Below are 17,629 nucleotides of genomic sequence, written 5' to 3'. Positions count from 1 at the left end.
GCCTGAGGTTTATTTTGTATTTGAGCAAATGACACTCGCGTTAAATTGGGATTTTGTTTTTCTGTGGCTTGGGTATTTGATGGGTTTTCCAACCAGTTAAAATGGCTCCAAAGTGGAACTTATGAGGCATGACAAATTGCTGGATGTTTATTTGGGCCGCAGTGTACCTTGGCTAGCCATAGGTCAAACGTGTGCATAAATTAAGAAAGCTTGTCGAAGTCGAAAAAGTTTCTTTTCACTTTAATCCATATTTAACAATAAAAGATCTACGGACTGAATCCATATGAACAGCTCTGGATGGATTTTAGTCACAACTTTATCTTGTAAAAAAATTAGTTTTAGCATTTGTTCGAGCTGGGAAATATGTAATTTGTTAAACATTTCATTTAATTTATACCAGCTAGATAATTTTGTCAATTATGATTGAAACAAGTCTAAGGTAATTAAAGCGAAATATTTATATATATATATGTGTGTGCAATAAATTCCCAGATGTGCAATTGTAATTGAAAATATGCTGCATTTTCTTCTGCTATGCCATGTTTAATAAGAACAAAAGCACAAGAAGCGATGAACAACAATAAGAAGAAGAGGAAGAGCGACAACAGCATCAATTATAAATGCACTCGATAAATTATTTTCAAGTATTAACTCGGGCTTTCAGGCACATCAGCAGCAGCAGCCACAAGCACAACCACATTGCACAGGTATAAAGCACACGCACACACACACACACACACACACATACCGAGAGAGAAAACTTCGATACTTGTTGTGTATTTATATAAAATTATTTTCGTTTACTTAGCCAAGCGAGTTTGCCGTAGAAACTTAGCTTAAGAATTTCTGTATAACTTTGCCGAGGGTATTGCAAGTGTGTTCTGAAATGTGTAACGCATAGAAGAAGACGGTAACGATCCTATATAGTATATATATATTCTTTAGGAATATCAAGGATATAGTCGATATAGCCATGTCCTGCTACTGCCTATTTCAGTCCCTCTGCTTGAAGACGTTCGAATCGAAATCGGTCCAAAATTAGTTTCTTTCTTGTTTAACAAGATAGATTTATATCTCATTTGAAAATTATGTCTCGTATGATATACTTTTCTTTATATCAATGCATGTTTATCTAACTCGGTATTTGTGCTGCTTCCAATCTTTATATAGCTGCTTTATAGGAACGATTGGTAGCATATTCCGTTACGATGGAAGACTTAAATGTTTTACAAAAAATCTTTAGTCAAGCTTCTTACATATATGAGAAACATATCCAGCACTGACTGGACGACAAAATTATATAGTTTTACAATACGAATCAATAAAAAAAAAAGACTTCGTATGAAAAATATTCCCTTTTGCCAAGATATTCTATATCTAACTATATCATATGGCTGCTTATAGGAAAAATCGATGAGATATTATCAAAAGGATATTCCATTTTCGTCATGCTGAAGCTAGACATTTCTTGGGGTTTCTTTTATTTTTATTTTTTTGCCACGCTTTTGTTTCCATTTTACCGTTATTAAACCAGGAAATATGTGCAGGTGTGCGTGTGGGCGTGTGTTGGTGTTAAGCACTTCCGCTTGGCTGCTTGGCTGACATGCGTTGCACGTTGGCAGCTGCCTTGCCCCGCACCGAGGCAACACTTGGCTCAACTGCAGCTTCGTTGCACCTTTTGGCTTCTGACAGCATTCACACACACACACGCACGCACACACACACGCACACACATACACACACACACTGCATAAGTGAAACTGGGTTTGATTCTTCATTAAGTTTTTCAGTTGAAGCGCTCGCCATTTTTTTTTGTATCGTTAACTAAAATTATTTTCAATTAGCAGCTAACATGACGTCCACGTTCAGAAGCTGCAGCATTCCATATGCTGCAATGTTGTGGCAATCGATGGAATCCACATGCACCACATGCCCCGCTGCAGCTTGGGGGCGAGCAGGCGAGCTAATTCGATTGAACTGAGCAGCGCTCACTGTTGCTCTTTGCACAATGGGGTATACCCTGTGGGCTGTTTGGCCAACAGGGTGTGCCCTATGCAAATTTGTGTCGAAGTGGCCGATATTTTGGCATATATATTACTAAGCGTGCACGATCTTAACCAACTGGATTCTGGCTACAAGTGATGCGTCTATACTATAAAATAAAATTAAGGATTTCTTCATTTAAGTGTGAACATATCAAGGAAACGCCAACAATATATTAAAGAAATGCAGTTAATTTTCATGAAGTATAAATATACTGTGTAGATTTATTTTACATATATAATAATGTATTCCTTAACACCAGCTTAAATATGTGGAAGAACGCTTTCAAATTTTCGGAAAACAATGTTACAAATGCTTGCCATAGCCACAATGCAACAAATATTTATTTGAGATGCAAAAACGAAAAGAATAATAAAATAATAATAACAATGAAAAAAGGAACGCAATTAAATGTTTTGCGGCCTGGACATATGAGATGGCCAGCATTTGGTTGCATCCACAGCCGAAGGAACAAGCAACAACACACTTTGGGGCACGGCCACAAAGTATAACCAGTTGCAATTATGAAATTTTAGACATTTTGATGTACTCAAGCCGCATGTAAAACTCTGTGAAGCCTGCAGATGTTCCAGCCCACAAACACACACCCTTGGCTACGTTCCCTCCCCCCCCCCCAGTCCAACAAGAGCCTTCCTTAGCTGTCTGACATAACCAGATACTAGAGTGCATGATATGGGAATTGAAATGAAAGGACTAGGCATGTAAAAATTAAGTGCAGAGGCTGGGAGTAGTGGAGCTTTTGTTTAGCATTTTTAGGGTGTTTTGCAGTCGAGCTTTAATTAAATTGTGGCCAAATCAAATTGCGCTTTTGATTATGAAATCAAATACTTTATGCGCAGCAGTCAGACAACTACTCGGCCATATGGGGGTTGGCAGAAGCCCCATCGTATATTCTTGGCGTTATGGAGGATGTGCCAGCTTGTGGTAGAGTTCTTTGTCAGGCAGCACAATTAATATTGATGCACGGATGCGTTAGGTGTAATAACAGCTGAAAACAGTTGGAAAATAATTTTCTTCTGATTTCAACAAGAACATTATTTGCTTGATTTTTTTTTTAAGAAGGGGAAGAGGGCGAAGCATATATATTTTCCTTCCCTTGATTCAATTAATTTTTCTGTTAAATAAGTGAATTTATATAAAAAGTCTTCAGTTGAATTTAAATTTTTAATTAATAATTCAAATATAATATAATATTTGTAAAATATAGCATACTTTTTGGCATACGCTCAATTTTTTCTCTTATTCTACAGTTAAATCTAAGTTAAACTTGTTGCAAACTTTTTAAGCACAAAACCTACTGCATATCTTTTAAAGAAACCCAAATTCCAAGCAATTTTTATTATTTTAGGTAGAGCATACAGTTAATATCATCCATGCGCTAGCTAGGAGAAAGAAGCCGAATCTTGCAAACTAAGTTAAATACTTATATGCTCGCTCTTTTAACTGAAATGCTTAACCAATTAACATTTTCAATATAAATATGTTCAGACCCTAATCCGTGCATAAGACTCTCGTTGCTATAAGCCAGTTTCTAAACTCTTAAGCCCTAAATCGATGCTCAAAAATATGGTATATGAACGCAAAGATATTAAACAAAGAAAATTTCAAACTTTCAATTGTTGCCTGCTGATATGCCAAAACTTTAGTAGTTTTTGTTTATGTTATTGTTGTTGTTGTTGTTGTTGTTGTGCTCGCAAGCAAAGAATCGGGAAAACAAAGGATCCACAAAACCCTAACCCTATGCGTACAAGCACTTGAGCTAAGCCACAACAACAAAGAAAACAAACTAGATTGGTTCAGTTTGAGAGTACCCGACACACAGATACCCTGTACACTAAATGCCACCATAAAAGTTCGATATCTACAGCTCTTAGATAAGAAGTAGAGGGCAGAGAGTGTATATAACTATGGATATATCAACAAATGTTTATATACACTTTCACAACTTTAATATTTGTATAGGGTATACAAAAAAAAAAAAAAAAAAAAAAAGCGATTTGCAAACTTGCCCACTTCCCATTTCTCATTCAAATGCAAATCCGAACGTAAGTCTTGAACTGACTTCGATTGGTTTTGCTGCTGTTGGTTTCTGGTTGGAAAGCGGCTTTTGTTTGAGCATCAAATCCTAGTTAGTTGCCAGAGTGTCGCTTTTATCACTTGCTGTGCAGCAGGACATGGCATAATGGTACCTTACGTAGCCCGACACACACACACAGCACCACACTCTTCATCCCGGCCCGAGCACTCAAAAATCGAGCGCAGGCACAACTCTGTTGGGGCCAACATGTAAATGCCTCAAACAATAGGTGACCAAAGGAGCTCAACGAATTTATTTCACAACAATATTCGGGCATGTTTAAGTTGTTGTTGATAGGGTTTCGTAGCGCAAACTTGCGAGAAAGTTCCTAACAGGCGACAGCACGAAACACAACTCGATTTCCGCTTGGTCAAGTGACATGATTGATATGTCAGTGCCGAGTGCCGAGTGCCGAGTGCCGAGTACCTCACGCTCTTTGCCTGATTTCGTTTCTGGTTCTAAGACTCAAAACTTAACCGCAAAAACAACACGCAACAGCAACAACAATCCCAGCACCAAACCAAATAAACAGCAGCATGAAGAGTTGAGCCGATGACAACGAACATCTTAAAGCTCTGCTGAAAATTGGTTCAAATGTGCTTTTGTTGAAGACGTGATTTTGCCATGACCACAATTTAAGTATACTCTGCAAAAAAGCGGAACTTCTGCAAGAAAACAACGTCTTGATGAAGAGGACATAGATAACTCGATTCCACCCATATTCCACGTCCTGTCTATGCATACCTTTTCCTAATAGGCATAATATATTTCGATATCTGTCTGATCAAACGATTAGCCAGAACCGAAATAGGTCTGAATAAACATTTCATAGACTCCAGATTAATCAGCTGCTAGTGTATACAATTTTCGACCAAATGATTTCAGTTTTGTAATGCTTTAAATAAATTTACGTGCAAATTTGTAACGTTTTTATTTGAAAAACAATTAAGAGTTTGGGGCGCATGGCATTGGCTTTGTTTGGTTTTATGGTCGAAATGCAGACTGCAAATGATTAAGTTTGCATTTATAAAATGACACTTTTATTTTCTTGTGGTTGCCGAGAACACAAGCTCACACACACACACACACACACACGCACACACTTGTACACACACTCGCGCACATGCCAATGCAATTTTTGTGTTGGGTTATTTTTTGGCAGCTTTTGCATTTGTCACTGGACATTTCTTGCATTGCCCGCACCCCTTGCAGACCGGCGACTGCCATTGTCAGTATGGAAAGCATTTAAATAAAATATACTTGCAATAAATTTTCCACAGTTATAGAGAGCTTTTCGTCCTGTACACACACACACACACACACACGTGTGAGAGGAGCCACTCGTACTTTTGGCAAGCCTCAGGCTTCTCTGGCCGATTTAAATATTTAATCTGATTTTCCATTTCAATGCCTCTCACTGCCATAGAAAATTACAATAATTTTGCGCTATGCTAAAACACATTTAGAAGTATTTCTATGACTATATATATATATGCTAATATATATTTATGTATATAGTTATATTTGTACAATTGAGTGTCTGTTTTAAGTGGCTGGGCAAGCACTTCACCTGCCACTGGGCAAATACTCGCATTTAATTGCACTCAGCTGCTTGCAACACATGGCCACAAAATGAGAATTGTTAACATATTGCCAAATTATGGCAAAACCGTATTTTGAATAGGTTCATCCATGCTTAAAACATATTAAATAGCCATAGTAATACAATGGCTTCAATACTCAAGTTGATTCTCCGTTGTTCGCACAGAAATTCGCACTTTTATATAACACCGACTATTCAATCGGCTACACAGTAAATGGAACACATGCAATTGCATGCTTGAATAAAAAACAACTGTACAAAATCTTTATGATTAATATTCAATAAATTAAAATACTATTTAGGCTATTTACAATTGGCCAAGTCTACTTTATACAGTTTTGCAGGCAAGATATTCCCTGCAGTTATATATAGTTCTAAAAGTTTGTAAAATTCAAGAATTTAAAGAACTGCCTGATCTTTTATACAAGTTCAACAACTCTATAGGGTATTCCAGAAGCATCTAATCTTAATTTATACAATATATATGTTTTATATGGCTTATTTATATCCCTTTTAAGTTTCTTTCCTTCTTTTTAACTTTCAAATAAAAATAGAATATGTAAACATACTTTAACATATTTGTAACATATATGAAACAGGTGTAAGGAAAGGAATTAACAAACTAAATATGATTAGATGGATTTATGAACAATGAGCTAAAAGTTGTTAATCTCATACAAGAATACAAAATATAACTTATGCTTATTTACATAGAGTTTTCATTAAAAAGCTCTCACGGCTTACAAATTACAAATGACTAGCGATACTAAGGTGCTCACATATTCAAATTAGTTTATATGGCAAGTAATTATTATTATTATATATTCAATTATTGAACTAAAGCTCACCCTTGTCGACCCTTGACATTACCTGGAACATGCTCTCGTAGAGCAACTCTTTCACATCATTCGCAAATATAAAGTCGAGATGATTAAATTTCTTGTAGGCCACTTTCTCATCATGAACGACATTTGGCAGCTCATCGCGCAAACGCTGCACATCCTTGACAGCTGTCAGAAAATCGTTTTGGCCATAATACAAGGCCACTTTGCAGTTAATGTTGGCCAACTTGTACGCTGGCGGCTTGACGCTGCCGTAGCGTCTCTTGTTTATATAGGGATTCTCATAGTCATACTTGATGAAGCCGCCGCTGCTAACCTGCTGAGAATAATGGCCGAATGACTTGACGGACGAGCCTGCCGGATATTGGCCCAGCAGTATTGGCACGAGTGTGCTATTTAATTGTTCAAAATCCACGCCCATTAATTGCATTATAAGATAGGTGCATGTGTTTCGAAACGCAAAACTGCAGAGTTTATAGTTCAATTCGCGCCACACTTCCCTCTCCGGTGGAAATTCATAGATTCCAAAGAGTTGAGACAAGCGCTGCAGAAAATTTTAGAATAATTTAAGCTCTCAATAGGCTTTATAGATCAAATATAAAGGCCATCATTTAAAATTATAGCAACAAAGTAGACTATCTTCCAGACAACCAGTTAGTCAGCACATATAGTTTAATTTATTCAAAAATGTATATATATATAAAGTGAGACTTACCAAAATGTCGGGTACATAGGGAGCCATAGATCTGAGCAGTGGCAGCGGCACATTATTGAAATAGGCCACGGGCGCAAGGGCCTGCATTAGTTTGATCTTTTTCATATAGGTGGGTCGCTCGGCGCCCAGCACAAAGAAGGAGGTGGTGCCCTGCGAGTGGCCCACATAGTGCAGCTGCTCGTAGCCCTTACTGTTGGCTAGCACATAGTCAATGCTCGCGGGCAGGTCGTAAATGCCGAGCTCATGGAACGAAAAGTCCCAGAACTGGCGATGCAGCGGATGGTATTTGCGATGCTTGCGGGAATAGCGATTGCCCCTGGTGTTCAGCATCCAGACATCGTAGCCGCGATCACTGAGCAGATAGCCCAAGCCCCGACCTGGCCCCGCCAAGATCCAGGCCGACGAGCTATCCTCCAGTCCATGCACCAACAGCACAGGCTGTGCACCTGGCTTGGGTATGCGATGTGCCGTCAAACGAAACCCGTCCTTGGTATCAATCTTATGCTCTTCAAACTGATAGCCATACTTTCTGATAAGTCCAGGCTGCAACAATATACAATTATTCTCAATAATTAAATAATACTTGATGTACAACAACTCCTACCGTTCGCAGATGCGCATCTTCTATAATAACAGGGTCGTACTTGAGAATATCGGCGAGCATCAGATTTGCATGCAAGCCTAGCCAGATCAGGCAGTAATATAACCGAGACATGTTATTATTATATTAAATGTACAATGATCTATCGTTCCCGGCTGAGTGCATCAATTGCAAATGAAATATCCGCTTGACCCACTAGCCCAGAGAATATAAACAACCTAGCAAAAATATAACAAATATAATAGAATTGTGAATGAATTAATTAGCTTGTTGCATGCCAGGTTCAAGTTCAATATCAAAAGCTGAAAGTGAATTTGATATGATGAAAACTAGTTTGCGAATTGTCATAAAACCTGTAATGTTTCACCTTCGCACAGAAAAAATAGTACAAATAAGACTAGTCAAGATTTAGTCTGGGTTAGACTAGATAGCCACTAAATATACGCATTAATATATATATAGACAATACTTAGCTGTAAATTTATATATATAACATAATTTCTGTACTATATAGGTACTATAATACCTCTATTTATATAAACGGAAAGGTTGGGATATCTGAGGTTGGGAAAGTTTGGGAAAGCTGAGTCTGATAAAAATATCACTGGCAAAGGAATATTTTGCCATCTAGAAACCTAATTTACAACCGATCGTTCATATGGCAGCTATATGATGTAGTGGTACGATGTTGCTAAGATTTGATATATACAGGTATTTTTTTGTATAATATCTCTAATTAATGGTATATAGGTTCTATTTATATGATTTATACTGACGCTAATTTCTCATAAGAACCTCTAATAATGTATTATTTATTTACACAGGGACTACATTTCATTCTGGCGTTTAAAACGACTCGTATGCTAATCTCATAATTATTGCTAAGCTTTTAATATAATTGAGTATAGTCACATTTATATCACGTATACGCCACATTAGCGCAAATGTTTGTGTGTAAATAATGCTGCGATTCACTTAAAATCATCTTTAAACAACTTAATCAAGAACTAAGTATTAATTAGTCGTTCACTTTTAGAGCCAGCGTTTAATACGATTCGTTCCATTTCAAATCGATTTTCGTCGCATTGCCACCTTAGGAAAGCGACTTACAGTTAAGTTTTCATTTAATTCATAATGTTGCTTTAAGTATTTGATTTTAGTACACTTTAATTTCCTGAGAACAGTTACTTTGCGTGTTTTCCAATTTGAACTGTGCTCGGAGCGCGATCCGTTGTCACTGATCGGTTAGCTAACTGTGATGCCTGACATAAGTAGCCGATAGTTGACTCGGACAATGCTTATTAACTGATCAGGCCCAATGCCAGTTGAGGAAATCACGCGAACGTAATTTGTATGTAAAATAATGCAAAATATTTATCGGAAAAATGTTAGTTTTTATCTCCTGGTGCAATGTCAAACAAGTTTCGTAGTTCAGAATAAAAGTTAGAACCTCATTACAAATACAACAAATCCATTCAATCAAATAATTACTGCCAATTCGCTGCTTTGTTTTATTCAATTAATATAGTTATTCGTTTTATTTGTTTATATATGGGATTAGTTTAGTTACAATTATGGCTAAGCTAAGAAAATAGTGGAAAGTGGAAAAGAAAAGGTGCAAAAGTTTTGTTTATGGTGGACATATTTCAAAGAGTGGGTAGACATTACTTTGTTTAAAAAATATATAACTCAGTATATATATTTTGTGGAATAGGATTTCGTTGTTGGCCTTGAAAAATTGCAAGTTATGTGTTTAAGATGTGAAGTTATAGATGTGTGTTATAATCGAGTCCATATTAAAAATTTGTTGTTTGTGCATCTAGATCTAGAGTCTAGCTGCTTAATTAGCTATCTTCAGATCAAGGATCTTCTGCTGAAATTTCATCCATAGAGCTGCTTTTTGGTCTGGTAGTTCAGGGTATACCCTAGTCGGGCCCTCCCAACTAAAGAAATTTTACTTACTAATACTAGTATTATCAGTTCTGATAGCGTATGTGATCGCATCATTCTTTTGTTGTCCGTCTGTATATATATACGTCTGTTATTATTTTAATTTCCATAAATGTAAAAAAGTTATATCTACTGCATATATTCGACTTAGGACCGCATATTGTCAACATTGTTGTTAGCAATATAACGACAGACTATGAAATACCCTTGAGAGCTTTATTTATAATTTATTCAAATACGCATATATGTCCTAAAAGTCCTTGATTTAGTGTACAAATCAATAGAGCTTGATAAATTAGAGATCTAAATGTTATTTAAGGCTACAAATTTGATTATTTTGTATTACAAATATTTGTATCATGTAGCATATATTTGTGTAATAAAGCGAAGATCAGATTTCTATTTCACAAGCCTCTAGTAAGCATTATAATTGCAAGATTCGTTGGGGGAATCAGTCAGGTGAGAATTAGTTAAATTTCTGCTACTGCTACTAAAGCATATAATTGCATGCCAATTGCATTGCTACCATTAAAAAAAAGTGTTGTTTTGCATATATTAACCATTTGCATAATAAGTGACACACTAAAACTCTAATACTTAACATAATGCTAGCTTTAAGCTGGACTTAACCGTAGAAATAAACAAAATAACTAATTATATTCTAATGCCTTTCCACATATTTATATTTGCATGAGTGGGTCTTGAAAAAATTAACATACCTTTTTACAGGCAACTATTAAAGTCTCTGGAGTCTGTAGAGTTCGTCTTGCAAGCACATATCTGATGTTTAAATTTTTTATTTTCAATTATATTTATAACTGACTTTATTCTCAAGGCTTTTATAATTTGTATTCCTTATCCTACTCATGCGAAGAGCTCCCCACGTCTAGCAATGCCCCAATCGAGACGTAGATAACTATCTTTTATAAATAAATTATTAATTTTAATTAAATCAGCAGTCTCCTCTTCCAAATTATTAGCTGAAAGCAGTGATAATGTTTAAAAGCTTAAGGGCGCAGCTGAATTGGCCTCTTGAAATAGTGAGAATCGCATAGAAGAGCAATATTTACAACTATGGTTTTATGTTCATTTTCAGCACAGCTCAACATTCACACACATTTAATTACATACTAGCATATATGTATTCAAATATGTGTAAACAAACATGCATGATTATTATAGTTGATAATTTGTTTAGATACAAAAAGATATAGTTTTCTTTATAATATGCACCAGATTATTCAATTTAAAATTAACGCCGCTTCCTCCACCAAAGCCACGTTTCATCCAATATTGAAAACATCAACTATTTCATAGTTAAGTCCGCCTTCCCCAATTTAAAAGCCGTTCACCATCTGAAGCCTATGAGAATAACTTGAATTTATGAGAATCGTGTTAAAGGTAATTTGTTAAGAATACTTTTTTTGTATTATTTATGTACACAGCTTTAGATATTTTTCCATTTCTTTTACGGATATGCCGTCTTTTGGTTTTATTTATGCGATCAAAAATCTCGATGACTTTATTTCTTAGATATCAACCGTGTTAGCTATTTAGATACCACGGATATTGTTTCGTTGTACGGTTGCCTAACTTCTTGCAGAATATTCACAAAAGTACCATATTTTTATTGAGAAACCATTTTACACACAGCTAATCCTAAATATAATACTAACTGCTACAGCTTTCATTCTATACATTAACAAATATATTTACACAATGTTCAAAAAGAGAAGAAACTTGTTTTATACCTTGCTTTTTTATAACTGAAAGGTTTTTGCGGCCAGTTTTTGGGATCGTTAGACTATACCCAGTTTCGCCAAATTAATTACAAGTTAATCTCTTGCTCGTTCTCATAATAACGCATACTCTCAAGCATGCGATTGTAGAGCAGCTCTCGTGCATCAATGCCCCACATGAAATCCAGATGATTGAACTTCGGATAGTCCACCAGATATTTAAATTGCACATTTGGCAATTTAAAGTAAAGCGTCGTCACATCGCCGGGCTGCGCCAGCCAATCATTAAGGCCATAATATAAGGCCACCTTGGCATTCACATTTTCCAGCTTATATTTGGGTGGAAGAAAGTTTTTGTATCGCAATTGATTCTCAAATGGGCCATAGTCGTATTTGCGAAAATCGTTCAGTGATTTCATTTGGCCAAAGTGCAGTATTTGCTTGGTCGAGGCTCCAGCGGGAGCATGTCCCAGGATCGTCGGCAACATGGTCTCATTCAGTTGCTCCTTGTCAAAGCCCGTGAAGAGGAAGAGAGTATTCGAACAGAGCCTAGCGCCAAATTCCGTACCATCGCAAACCGCAGCACTGACCGTTTCTGTAAATTCGGTCTGCGGCAGGAATTCATTTGCGCCCAGCATCTGCAGTAAAAGCTGGAAGACGAATCATTGATCTTAACTCGAGACAAGACACAGAAGAGAACTTACAGTTGAGGATAATGGGGTTGCACCCAAGAAATTCAAGGGAGGACTCTTGCAATCCTTAAAAAATGCAACCGGAGCCAGGGCCTGCATGAACTGGATTTTTTCCATGTACTCGGGACGCTCACTACCCATTATCCAGAAGGAAGTGGTGCCCTGTGAGTGTCCAATGTAGTGAAGTTGCGTAGAGTCCGTTTGTTCGAGTACATGATCAATGATTTTAGGTAAATCAAAGATGCCTATTTCGTGAAACGAGAAATCCCAAAACTCGCTGTCGTCGGGCGTGTAACTGGCGTGTTTCCTACAATAGGTGTTGCCACGCACATTGCCCATCCACACATCGTAGCCCTGGTCGTAGAGCCAGTAACCTTGAACAGAGAATTGGAGATTATAGTGGATAAGTTAACAGTATTATAGATTCATTTTGCGTACCTAGTCCCTTTTCGGGTCCCATAATCACCCACGTCGCAGAGCTATCCAATAGACCATGCATTAGCAAAACGGGCTTTGCATTGGGTCTGGGGATTCGATGTATATTCAAAAAATAATCATCTTCAGTCTGGACCGTATGATTTTCGGCTGGATACCCGTACTTTTCAAGTAGCTCCAGCTGCAAGTAGCACATTTTGGTTAATAGTTTGGTTCATAGATTTTTTTTTTCTATTTATGTCTTTGTTTTTTCTCGATATTTCTTCATAATAGTATTAGATTTGAGAAGTCGATTTAAAATCGTTTCTGACTGTATATATAACTCACCGTATTAAGGTCAGAATCTTCTATAATGGGATCATCAAGTGCAAGCGTTGCATGCACGCATATCCATAAAAGTAAGGCAACTCGTCGAGACATCTTATTATTCCAATGATACCTAAAATTCAATGGTGCCGAGCTGCGTCTAATTTATATATAAATGTCTGTTTGCTTAAGTATTTAAAAAGAAAAATCCTTTAAATTGAGTCGTTGTTAGCGAAATTAACCTCCAGTTAAATTGTAGTCCAGCCAACTCCAAAAACTTTATCTAACTGAAACACATTTGTGCTATTTCGTCTAATTTATAGCAACTATTATTCCCGATTCGATTCACCTAAAATAAGTATTTATCGCTTTAACTTTATATGCTTATCTTAATTTAGCTTCTCATACGCTGAACCCATTGAAAATGGGTCAAAGGGTATATTGATTTTGTGCAAATGTATGTATACATATATTCTTGATCTGGATTGGATAGAGAAAGTTTCTGATTTAAAATTTATATTCTCCTATATCACAATTTTGTTGTAATATCGATTAATATTGCTTTTGAGCCATAGATTTATCTATATATTTTAGTTCTAATGGTTGAGTCTTGCGATTCGGTATATACACACGTCAATAAACTCTATTTCAGCCTTGTGTGTGTAAACGATAATTTATCGGCATGCTTAGAAAGAAGCTAGAATGTGTGCAGAAGCAGATGGCGCGGTATCTTATAGTCGGGCAACAACAGCTCGAGCCCTCTTACCTCATAAAGTTAATCTTCTGGTCAAGAAACCATTTTAATACCCTTGCCAAATGTTCAACATATTAACCATAAAAAAGGGTATTTGGCTGTAAGTCAGTCACATGGCTAGATCTGTAATCTAACCTAGTATGCGAATTACTTTTTAACTAACTATTTTGAATAGTTGTGAAGAATTATTGAGGTATCTATAATAACATCAATATCCGCGATAAGTTGCTTAGATAAATTTTAAATAAATACTGTTTACGATTTGTGTTAATAATTTAAAAAATGCCCTAGCTTATGCTATATTTACCTTAAGAATATGAACCATGTGGCAACACTCGCGCTCTTCACTTGTAAACAAACATACACAAGCCGAACAGAGAAATTTTATTAGAAAATAATTTAAATCTACAAAAGATTTTACGCTGAAGCTAACATATTTATCAATTCTTAGTTATTTAATCTCAAGTAAACTCCAGAGGCATGCCCAAAAATATAGGACCCAATTACAGGCCCCATAAAACTTGATCTACTTATAAAATACTAGCGGGAATAGCCCGGATAAAATTGAGAATAATGTGAGATTTACCTATCAAATTGATCAAGAGGTCATGAACAAAAAGCCAAGCCTTATGAAAATCGGATGAGATTTGAGCGATTTATGGAAGTAGAAATTATGACTTATTTTTATATGGCATATTTGAGGGGCTTAATGCAATTCGTGTTGATAGTAAAAATGGAAAAGATAATAAAAAGTCCCCTTAAAAGATATATGAAATATCACATGCAACTGTTTTTATTGCTCTAACCTCAGTTAATAAATATTTGATATATATACATAAATGGCCAATAGTGTGCATTGAGCTCATACTGTTAGTATAGCGCTTAGACTAAACAGTTATTTAAAACTCTAAATTAGTTAGAAGTATCTATGGTATTGTCGGTGTCATGAGAACGCATATTCTGCAGCATGCGATCCCAGAGCAGCTCACGTGCATCGACGCCCCAAATGAAATCCAGATGATTGAACTCCGGATAGTCGACCAAATAGTGCGATACCACATTGGGCAACCTTCGGCGCAGTGCCTCGACATCTGTGGGCTGCGCTAGCCAATCGTTTTGACTATAATACAAGGCGACCTTGGCCTTGACACTCTCCAGCTTATATGCGGGTGGGTTGATGCTATTGTAATGCCAGTGATTCCTCAGCCAGCCGTAGTCAAACTGACGAAAGTCGCCCGACCTACGCACCTGGGCAAAGTGTTGCATTTGCTTGGTAGAGGCGCCAGCAGGTGCATGCCCCACCACAACGGGCAGCATGGTCTCGTTCAGTTGCGACTTATCAAAGCCCGTGGTTAGAAAGATCACGTTGGAGCAGATCTCTTTAGTGATTGTGGTCTCATCGCAAATCAGTTGATTGAACATCACAATAAACTCGTTTTTGGGCAAAAACTCATGAACACCAATCAGCTTGAGCACAATCTGTAAAAGAAGGGGAGAACCACTAAATTAATAAGCGCAATGAGAATCGCATAGAAGGACTTACGCTCACCGACGCGTGAAATTCAGCTAGGAAATTCACGACAGGGCTCTTGCAGTGCTTTAAATAGGCAACTGGAGCTAGAGCCTGCATGAATATGATTTTATCCATATACTCGGGTCGCTCACTGCCCATAATCCAGAAGACAACGGTGCCCTGCGAGTGTCCAATATAATGAAGTTGGGGAAAACCCGTCCTATTGAGTACATAATCAATTGTTTTGGGTATATCGTACACGCCCATTTCATGGAATGTGAAGTCCCAGTACTTGGCATGCAGATGCGTGTACTTTATATGTTTTCTGGAATACGTATTGCCCCGCACATTAGCCATCCACACATCGTAGCCCTGCTCATAAAGCAAGTAGCCTGCAAAATGCACAATTTAAGTACTGGGTCTTAAGATAGAATTCCCCTTTACATACCTAGACCCTTGTTAGGACCCATCATCACCCATGTGGCAGAGCTGTCCAATAGACCGTGTACCAGAAGAACAGGCGTTGATCCAGGCCTTGGAATGCGATGCAGGGTTAATACATAACCATCGTCAGTTGTTACAGTATGGTTCTCGGCCGGATAACCATATTTCTTGATTAGACTATACTGTAGGCGGAAAAAATAAAAATAATAATGAGCATAACATTTTATATATTGTATATATACGATATTACAGCCCTTTTCCGACTTTGAGCAGGTTAGTTTTTTTTTTTTTTGAGAAGAAAATAAAATGATTATATAATTGTTTCTAAAATCAAATGCGCAAAATACTGTCAAAAGTTAGACGTTATTATAAGCGGTCATTACGGATAATTAATGACAATTGAATGATTTGTCAATCTTCATCTGTCATCAATCATCATTTGGATTAACCAATTCGAGAAATAAGTAAATGAAGTAAACGATTTTGCGTAAAATTTCAATTATTGCTTCATTTTCTGGTAACACCTTTATATTTGTGGATAATTTTTGGAAAAAGACATGAGCCTAACTCTAGAGCATATGTCAGGCATGTGCACTCACCGTATTCAAATGTGAATCCTCCTGTATATTGGGATCCACACTATTATCAATATTCACATTGCTCTTCACCGATATCGAACGGCCCAGCAAAGCTGGGGTCTTAAAGTTCACATTGAAAAGCGTAATATTGCCGAACAGAAATGATAAATCCGCATTGCTCGAGCGTGGAACCAGACAAAGGCACAGTGCAAAAAGCAGCAGCTGCTTCAGACCCAACGCTAATGACATTTTTCCTATATGTATATAAATATTTATATATATATATATATATATATATATATAGTCTAAAGCAATATGTTCTGTATGATTTCTATTGTTGTGATCGCTGTGAGGCCCAAATGCTGACTGCCGATGCGTTGATTGGGCTGCGAGAATGAAACTTTGTCGCGTTATATGAAACTGTAAAACATATGCGATTATGCTGATTAGGGCATTTGTATTTGTGTATCTGTGTGTAATACTTTCAATTGAATCACCGAAACGCACAAAAACAAATACAAAACAAAATATTGGTCAAGTGCGATGATAACCCCCGGCAATGCCTTCGTCACCAACTGATAACCAATGAGTCCGGCTTCAGATAATGTTTTCTTGATGTTCTTGAGCTCCGTGTGGAACTGCTGTATGTTATATACTCTTGACTTTGACTCGGTTTACGCACGCGACTGCCCAGAGACAGTTTATCTGCAAACGGAACTCCGGGTTGTGAACTCCGAGCTCTTCGGTCGTCAATGAAACGTAAATGGCAACTGCGTCAACCGTATGGATCGGGGGCTCCAATTCCCTGACAACTTGTCAACTGTGTCGGGTTGCCAGGCCAATTGTCGTGCGAGCAGCAGAAATAAATAAAAATATTTATGTCTAGCTACCTCTTTGTCAAGCACACTAAATAATTTGCTGCACTTCCAATTGTTAATGCGATTCGTTCCGTCGTCAATATCTCACTGAATCGTGTTTGGTAGCTTTTTTTTTTTTTGCCTTGACTTGAACTTTGTCCGTGCACCATTATATTAATTATTAGTCTCCGGCCCACACACTTTGCATCTGCCCAACCAGTCCCAAAAAAAACCTCATCTCTGAACATCAAAGCAAACTCGTATATCTCGTAGCCTCTCTCTCTCTCTCTCTCTTAATGATGGTCGTTTTTAGCTACTTTTTTTTCGTATACCTATTGCATATCTAGTTATCATATTGAACCCTTCGTCATGGCTATGACGTTTCGCGTGCTCATCTGAAGACTGGTTTTTGGACAGGCCTGACCCAATAATCGAATTATGCATTTTTGAATGTTTATT

At 37.1% G+C, this 17,629-nt stretch overlaps 3 protein-coding genes across 8 annotated transcripts; all 3 read right to left on the bottom strand.

Moving 5' to 3' along the window:
- Positions 1 to 6,008: 6,008 nt before the first annotated feature.
- On the bottom strand, positions 6,009 to 10,644 carry LOC6628431 (lipase 3). Of its 3 annotated transcripts, none has more exons than XM_015173293.3 (4): positions 10,572 to 10,644; positions 7,906 to 8,120; positions 7,302 to 7,844; positions 6,009 to 7,130 (listed from the first exon to the last, which is right to left on the bottom strand). In XM_015173293.3, exons 2-4 carry the CDS (start codon positions 8,014 to 8,016, stop codon positions 6,582 to 6,584), a joined length of 1,203 nt encoding a protein of 400 aa, XP_015028779.1. In that variant the 5' UTR covers positions 8,017 to 8,120; positions 10,572 to 10,644; the 3' UTR covers positions 6,009 to 6,581. The 3 variants fall into 3 exon arrangements, with proteins under 3 accessions (XP_015028779.1, XP_002052039.1, XP_015028778.1); XM_002052003.4 differs by lacking the exon at positions 10,572 to 10,644 and adding an exon at positions 9,013 to 9,227; XM_015173292.3 differs by lacking the exon at positions 10,572 to 10,644 and adding an exon at positions 9,091 to 9,227.
- Positions 10,645 to 11,457: 813 nt separating this feature from the next.
- LOC6628432 (lipase 3) lies at positions 11,458 to 13,296 on the bottom strand. Of its 2 annotated transcripts, XM_015173291.2 has the most exons (5): positions 13,267 to 13,296; positions 13,046 to 13,184; positions 12,722 to 12,899; positions 12,296 to 12,657; positions 11,458 to 12,241 (listed from the first exon to the last, which is right to left on the bottom strand). In XM_015173291.2, the coding sequence occupies exons 2-5, from the start codon at positions 13,136 to 13,138 to the stop codon at positions 11,681 to 11,683; spliced, it is 1,194 nt and encodes a 397-aa protein (XP_015028777.1). In that variant the 5' UTR covers positions 13,139 to 13,184; positions 13,267 to 13,296; the 3' UTR covers positions 11,458 to 11,680. The 2 variants fall into 2 exon arrangements, with proteins under 2 accessions (XP_015028777.1, XP_002052040.2); XM_002052004.4 differs by having other exon boundaries at positions 13,046 to 13,268.
- Positions 13,297 to 14,548: 1,252 nt separating this feature from the next.
- Positions 14,549 to 17,221, bottom strand: LOC6628433 (lipase 3). 3 transcript variants are annotated; one of them, XM_002052005.4, is made up of 5 exons: positions 17,204 to 17,221; positions 16,335 to 16,567; positions 15,740 to 15,917; positions 15,322 to 15,683; positions 14,549 to 15,257 (listed from the first exon to the last, which is right to left on the bottom strand). In XM_002052005.4, exons 2-5 carry the CDS (start codon positions 16,560 to 16,562, stop codon positions 14,691 to 14,693), a joined length of 1,335 nt encoding a protein of 444 aa, XP_002052041.1. In that variant the 5' UTR covers positions 16,563 to 16,567; positions 17,204 to 17,221; the 3' UTR covers positions 14,549 to 14,690. The 3 variants fall into 3 exon arrangements, with proteins under 3 accessions (XP_002052041.1, XP_015028776.1, XP_070065164.1); XM_015173290.3 differs by lacking the exon at positions 17,204 to 17,221 and having other exon boundaries at positions 15,328 to 15,683; positions 16,335 to 16,585; XM_070209063.1 differs by lacking the exon at positions 17,204 to 17,221 and having other exon boundaries at positions 16,335 to 16,584.
- Between the last annotated feature and the right edge of the window lie 408 nt (positions 17,222 to 17,629).

The sequence above is a fragment of the Drosophila virilis genome, chromosome 4, assembly GCF_030788295.1.
Source record: "Drosophila virilis strain 15010-1051.87 chromosome 4, Dvir_AGI_RSII-ME, whole genome shotgun sequence".
NCBI lineage: Eukaryota > Metazoa > Arthropoda > Insecta > Diptera > Drosophilidae > Drosophila > Drosophila virilis.
Note: the sequence above shows the minus strand (reverse complement) of the source record. Positions and strands in the feature narration are given on the sequence as shown.